At 32.7% G+C, this 7,315-nt stretch overlaps 1 protein-coding gene across 1 annotated transcript; it reads right to left on the reverse strand.

Moving 5' to 3' along the window:
• Window positions 1-300: 300 nt before the first annotated feature.
• On the reverse strand, window positions 301-2,915 carry LOC144561010 (14-3-3-like protein GF14-E). The gene is made up of 7 exons (XM_078310232.1): window positions 2,774-2,915; window positions 2,048-2,338; window positions 1,505-1,636; window positions 1,098-1,176; window positions 884-1,006; window positions 674-790; window positions 301-570 (listed from the first exon to the last, which is right to left on the reverse strand). The coding sequence occupies exons 2-7, from the start codon at window positions 2,323-2,325 to the stop codon at window positions 517-519; spliced, it is 783 nt and encodes a 260-aa protein (XP_078166358.1). The 5' UTR covers window positions 2,326-2,338; window positions 2,774-2,915; the 3' UTR covers window positions 301-516.
• Between the last annotated feature and the right edge of the window lie 4,400 nt (window positions 2,916-7,315).

Below are 7,315 nucleotides of genomic sequence, written 5' to 3' on the forward strand. Positions count from 1 at the left end.
TCCGTGAATTCCAAAATTAAGGAACATTATTAGCCATAAAAAAAATAGAGACGTTTATACTAAAAATTTCAATTTGTTATTTTAATTACTTTAATCCCTAATTAGTTCTTAATGGCACCAATCAGGAATTAGACTTGTTATAATTAGCAATCCTGTGTTGAATCACAGCAGAAACACAAAGAACCCTAAAATGTGGTAAGATTTTAACAGAGTAATTTCACTTCATGCAGCCCACATATAAAGAGCAAATAGGAACAGCCCAAAAAGGCCCAAAAATCTAGGTAAAAACGAAACATCAACTTTGCACACAAGTAACCCAAGAAGTATGGATTACAAACAATAATTCACATACCAACCAAGCAGATATTTCAATTTCAACTAGCACAAACTAAAATTACCAGAAAAACCAGAAACACCAACAATAACATTTCTCATTTTTTTTTTGCATTTTTTTTTGTTTCATACTTTCATCCTAAGGCAAACATTGGAGAGAGATTTCATTCAAACCAATCCTTTTTACTGCCCATCAGCTTTCGGTGCTGCTTCCTTGATCTCGTCACCGACATCCTCCTGAAACAATTTTTTTGTTAAAATTGAGGAATTTGAACAAATGGTTCATTTTCTTATAGAGAGAGATAGAGAGAGAGAGAGAGAGAAGAGAGGGGTAACATACAGAGAGGTCAGAGGTCCAGAGAGTAAGGTTATCCCGGAGAAGTTGCATTATGAGAGTGCTATCCTTGTATGATTCTTCACTCAAGGTATCCAGTTCTGAAATTGCCTCATCGAATGCCTACAATTTGAAAAAAAAAAAAAAATCTAGAACGGTAAACTAAACAGATTTAACTCAAAAAGAATAAATAGAATTGAGTAATAAGTAAAGTACCTGTTTAGCAAGATTGCATGCACGGTCAGGTGAGTTGAGGATTTCATAGTAGAAAACAGAGAAGTTGAGTGCTAGACCCAGTCTGATTGGGTGAGTTGGTGCCAGTTCAGCAAGTGCAATATCCTAAGTGCACATAAAAACGGGATTAGCAAAATACTGGTATCATTTCAAACTGATACTGGTATGAGATGGTAAGGAAGGAAGGATGATATACCTGAGCAGCCTTGTAAGCTAACATGGTGTTCTCAGCTGCATCTTTTCTCTCCGCACCCGTTTTGAACTCAGCCAAGTACCTGTTCCCGGTAGATAAGTTTCATTAGAGATGAAGAAAGAGATAGGGATTTTCATTGGATCCGGTTTATTTGGTTTTCAACCGAACCAACAAATTTTGGATTAAATGATGGTTCAGTTGAATTCTTATATTACTTTGGTTTTTTTATATTTGGTTCAGTTTAATCTCTCTTATTTCAGTTCATCTGGTATATTAAATATCTTGATATTTATTTTGATAATTATTAAATGTATTTGTATATGTGTTGAGTTTTGACCTTCTGAAATTTAATCACTCTTTTTTCAATTAAACCAAACAAACCAAACTCTAGAGAGAGAGAGAGAGAGAACCTGTGGTAGTCACCCTTCATTTTGAGGTAAAAAACCTTAGACTCAGCGCTGGCCGAAGAAGGCACAAGGTGAGAATCAAGAAGCCCCAAAATGCCGTCGCATATTTTGCTCAACTCCGCTTCAATCTTCCCCCTACAATTTTATTGTTCCCATTTTAAAAAACCACTGATAAATGGTACATGTATGAACAAAATTTCAAATATTTCTGATTGAGGCTATGGTACTATGCATAGCACACAGTAGTCCCTACTATGGATCAAAATCTTCATTTTCAAAGGCCAAACAACCGATCTGAACCGACCTGGTGCCATGTAACCAAGTATTTCTCTGCCAGTGGGTCCACAAATGGTACAAACCAAGGAAAATGGTACTGGTACGAACAAAATTACAAATATTTCTTTTGCTCACTTTAAAATCCATGTGGATTCTGATCAGATCATCCGAATCTAAGCAGATATATTCTGTTACATTAGGTGATATGAATTCATGTAACCCAGTATTAATAAATGAATCTATGGCAGTGGGTCCCCTTTATAACAGTACCTGTATTCCTTGATGATAGTGACACGCTCTTCATTGCCACGGCTCTCCTCCTTCTGTTCAATTGAGGAGATGATGCGCCAGCTGGCACGGCGGGCCCCGATGACATTTTTGTAAGCCACTGACAGCAAGTTGCGCTCCTCCACTGTCAATTCCTCCACATCTACTGTCTTTGCCACCTTCTCCATGAACTCTACCATTTCCTCATACCTCTCAGCTTGCTCAGCAAGCTTGGCCATGTAGACATTCTCATCACGGGAAAGCTCAGCAGCTGGCGACATTTTCTCTTATATACTGGTAAAATAACAACATCTTTTTATAAGATTACTTGAACTGTAATTCCAAGAACAGTTACAATAGGCAGAATAAAAATCTTATCAAACTGTAATCAGAATAAAATGCTGTTAATTTGACAAAAACATGCAATTTGGATTTAAGGAGAATATACTGCAGAATCTACAGATCTAATATCAGGAATAACAGTTTCTGATTCCTGGTCTACCAGTAAAAAAATCAATTTCTGATTCCTGGATTATCTGCTATGACTAATAAATAACAACAGCAGATTAAAAGAAAGAACAAAAAAAAAAAGAAATACTACATCTAATCCAAATCGCAAAATTTGAGGAATAGCCCCCAAATCAATCAGATCTAATAGAAGTATATGCAAGAAACAAAACCTAAATTGAGATCTCAAAATCAAAGGAAAACATCACCCTTTCCAATTACCTATTGAAATGATTTGTCGGATCTAAGATTTCTCCTTCTCTTCTCTTCTCTTCTCTTGCTCTCTCTCTCTTTTATTTCTCTATCGCCGAAATGGTTTATCTGGGGAGATGTATTTGACGGCTAGAGAGATCATAAATTTCTCTGTATCCTTATCTTTATATATAATTATGTAGCGAGTCATTTTCACACCAATTTGAATCGGTACATATTTAATTATTTAATAGTGAGTCTCTGCAGGAGAATAAGAATAGAGTGCAAGTTGCGAAGCCCTAGATGAAATATCCGCTGCTATTCCTGTCGTTTGCATCACCAGTTAGAAACCACCAAATTTACACGTGGCGAGATTTCAATAGTTGATAGTTAACTGTTACTCTGTAGCGTTGTAGGGAATCCTTTTCTTATCAATTGGTGTAATCTGACGTGCTTCCAGACTGGCATTACAAGTCGCATGATGGACCTATCCAATCAAGTTTTGGATGAACATGGTGTTCGTCTCGGACGTGGTGCCACCAGTGTAGTTCATTACTGTTTTTTCATGAACCATGTTTAGGAAACTAGTGAACATTTTTTTATCCAATAATGCAGTGTATTTTTTAAACAGCAGATTGATTAGTAGTCTGCAATTGGTTCAAATTTTTTTTTAGACCGTTGAAAAGATTTTCCATGTCGGCTCCTCAACCAATCGTTGAGCCAGGAATAATAAAAACAAAATAAATAATAATATTTGAGATAGCTAGTGGCCTGTGGGGCCTGTGGGCCATTATGAAAGAAAATTTACAGGTTAGATAAGTTATAACAGTTGTAGAAAGGGAGAATTTCATATATGCCACTCAAAAATTATGAAATTCCGTATTTATCATCAAATTTCTATAATTACATATTTACCATCTAAAAATCTAATAACTCACATATTTACTCAATTAATCAAAAAATGAGATTAATTAAGTTTAAGATTATATAATATAATTAATAAATTATTTAGTTTCTTCTTCTTCTCTGCCCCGATATATTACCCACAAATTTTTATCCCGTCTTTTTTGACATAACTCTCTTTTTTGCTTAAACTCTCTCCTCATCTCGTCTCTCCCGCTTAAACTCGGAGTGAAGGGGCAGCATGCCAGCATACTCGGATTTAAGGATTCCAGCTCCAGCATGATCATCTAAAAACAAGATAACCACTTCAACTTTTCTAACAAAATAACTCATAATGAATTCGACGATGATACCGCAACCCGCTATCAAAGTAGTAACTGAGTTTCAGAATTTGTGTTTTGTTACTAGCTAAGTTTGGAATATCTGTTTTTAATATTTTATAATTGGTATAAATGAGAACGGTTATAAGGAGAGAAAGAGAGGGTGCTAAGTTAATCCTTGATTAATTATAGTTTTAAAAAAATTAAGCATAATTAACCTGAATTTTGGGTATATTTGATATATACTAAAGTTATATTATTGGGTAAATATGTGAGTTATTAGATTTTTAGATGGTAAATATGTAATTATAAAAATTTGGCTGATAAATATGTAATTTTATAGTTTTTGAGTGGTATATATGAAATTCCCTGTTGTAGAAAAATAAAAAAAATAATAAAAAACATTTTCAATGCGTTAGGAAGATTTAGGCCAAATTTGACTATTTACGTTGGATTAGCATTTTAGAAATTAGTCGATGTCATGCTAATAATTGATTTTTTTTTTTCTTTTAGATAGCATCAAATTTAAATATTTCAACAAAATAAGTATACTGCGTTTGATTTTTATGAAAAACAACTCGGTGGAGACAATTTATTATACAAGCAGTAAGCAAATGCATTTCTATAGTGGAGCAAATGCATTTCTATAGTGGAGCTGTTTTTCATAAAAATCAAATCTAACATGCTTGTTTCGTTGAAATATTTAAATTTAATTCTATTTTTAAAAATTGAAGATCTGAATTACACAATTATTTATTACACAATTAATTAAGTTGACAATCCAATTGTGAACCAGAAAAGATGGGAATGGTTGTGGGGCCAAATTGGTGCTGGTGGGTCCAGATCTAATCGATGACACCTAATTTTGGAACTTTGTCAAATTAATAAATTGAAGGACAAAAAAAAAAAAGTTGTGAATTTGAGAGGTGAGCTTTGGACGATTCAAATTGAATCTGTGAGATGTGAAAATTCTCTCTCCAATCAATCACTTAATCTCATTTTCATGACCAAACAAGGCACACAATTGGCAATTTTTTATCTGGTTGGGAAAAAAAGCAAACATTTTTGGTTTAAATTTGACAGAGAAATTTCGGTTTCTTTAGACAATTTTAAAAGAATCAAAACAAAGTTTCGGTTCCTTATAAATTACGTTGTACCACCAAAGGAATCCAAATTTTTTTTTGGGTTTCTTTAGAATTGTTTAAATGAACTGAAATAATTTTTGTATTCCTTCTATGGGATAAAAATCACAATTTAATATTATTTGTAAATAATTTCTATATAAAAAAAAAATCTATGTATCTACGGATGCCATTTCAAATTAATGTTGTACATATCCATATTATTATGTTAAAATACAATTCAATTTTTTTTTTAGAGAAACATAAAGATTTACCCATTTAAATTCTAATATTTATAAATATATCTCATTTGAGTATCGAAGATAAAAGTACTTGACAAATAAATTTAAATGAGTGAATTAAGTTAGATGCTTTTTTTGCTTTTTTTTTTTTTTTTTTTTTTGCAAACGTGAAATTTTATATGGTGAATTTTCTCTTATTTGAATGGGGAAGGCGAAAATAGAATTTACCTTCTCAAATAACGTACATATGTGCAGGGCGGATCCAAGATTTTTATCAGGAAGGGGCACGAAAATAATGAATTGGATTGAATAGTTAATCAGGTTCAAATTCATTAGCTAATCAGATATTAGATTAAAAATAATGCTATAATTTATAATTTATAATACTCTGAGTACTAAGTTTCAATACTCTAACTTCTAATCCTAATTATCAATTAAAATTCAAAAAGTTTATCATAATTTTAACCCTAAATTTAACATTAATTACAAACCAAAATTCTAGAGGATGACAAACAAAATTTTAGAGATGAGCAAAATCGAACCAAACCTATGAATTTGTATAAAATTTTAAAATCCAGAAAAGAACAGTTGAACCCACTAAACTAAGCTGGATCCACCCCCTGCCTATGTGAATTTGAAAAGGATGGTTACATCTTATCATGTGCATCAATGACTTGGTACAGTTTCCAAATTGAAAATATAATTTTTCAAATTGCTGCCTGAGGTGACCTATTATTCTTTCTTTCTTCCTAACACTATGTTTGGATGGAGTTTAATGGAAGGAATGGAAAGAAAAATTTCCCTCCAATCGTGTTTGGTTGACAAAATTATGGTGGAGGTGAGGGGTACAGGAGGGGAAATGATTAACCTTGTATAATTGAAATCTATAAAATCGATTTCCCTTCTAATTTGGGATGTAATGGATGGAAAAAATTTTTGATGCAAATATTATGAGAGAAAAAGACACAAATGCCCAACCCTTTATATCTTTCTATATAATTCTCATCAAATTTTATTTACCACAAACCTAACAGCAGCCACCACGTGTTATGCTTAGGGGCACCGCTAATTAGCTCAAAAAACTGAAAATAAATGCGATTAAAAGTAAAAGAGATGAGTTTAGATAAATTGACACGCGGGATGATAACGGAGTTCGGCAAAACAAAGGCCTACGTCTCCGGGGCATCGCAACCTCTTTCTAGGTGCGCCTTTCTATTACCCAATATGAAAGGATTACAATTGTGAACCGTGAGCCCTTACAAAACGGGAAGTCACGACCAACGAGAGATGAGCGCCGGCAAGCCCTTACAACCAAGGAAAGTCACACAAGCTACTCAAGAACAAGAGAAACACTCAATAGATCACTCTAACCTAATCTAATTAGAGATTAGTGAAGTGGGTTTGAGATTGTTTGAGCTTGATTGAGAGATATTGAGTCTATGGTTTGAATATTAAAAAGTTTTCAAAAAATATAAAATTTGATCTCTAATAATATTTTAACGTAGATATCATATTAAATGGTTTGAATCATCTGTTTGAACTTTAAAAATAAAAATAAAAATATTGAAGTATGATTGAGACATAAAATACAGAAACATTTTAGTCCTTGTAAATTTCAAAACAGACCTCCTATATTAACATTAAATTTCTTTTGACCTAACATAGGTTATGATCACTAATTTAAATGAATGAATTAAGTTAGATGCAATTTTTTGCAAACATGAAATTGTATATGGTCAATTGTATATATTAGCAATACGTGAGAGTCATAACCTATATATATATATATATATATATAGAGGTGGGCTACGGTGAGTTGCGAAGTAAAGCGACTATTTTACTTCACGCTCATATTTTGCGATTTTAAAGTTCAAAATGTCGATCCGAACCGTTCATCTTGTTCTCCATATTAAAATGTGTTTGGAGACCAAATTTTATATTTTTTGAAATTTTTTTACTATTTATTAAGCAATTTTGAAAGTCGCT

This window comes from Carex rostrata, chromosome 10 (assembly GCF_964058835.1).
Source record: "Carex rostrata chromosome 10, lpCarRost1.2, whole genome shotgun sequence".
Lineage (NCBI taxonomy): Eukaryota > Viridiplantae > Streptophyta > Magnoliopsida > Poales > Cyperaceae > Carex > Carex rostrata.

What these genes read in the sequence shown, in the direction of transcription:
- LOC144561010 (XM_078310232.1), bottom strand. Translation starts at nt 2,325, where the DNA reads ATGTCGCCAGCTGCTGAGCTTTCCCGTGATGAGAATGTCTACATGGCC. An exon ending in TAGCTTACAAGGCTGCTCAG is followed by an intron (nt 1,007 to 1,097) that starts GTATATCATCCT and finishes ATGTGCACTTAG; the next exon opens with GATATTGCACTTGCTGAACT. An exon ending in CATGCAATCTTGCTAAACAG is followed by an intron (nt 791 to 883) that starts GTACTTTACTTA and finishes TTCAAATTGTAG; the next exon opens with GCATTCGATGAGGCAATTTC.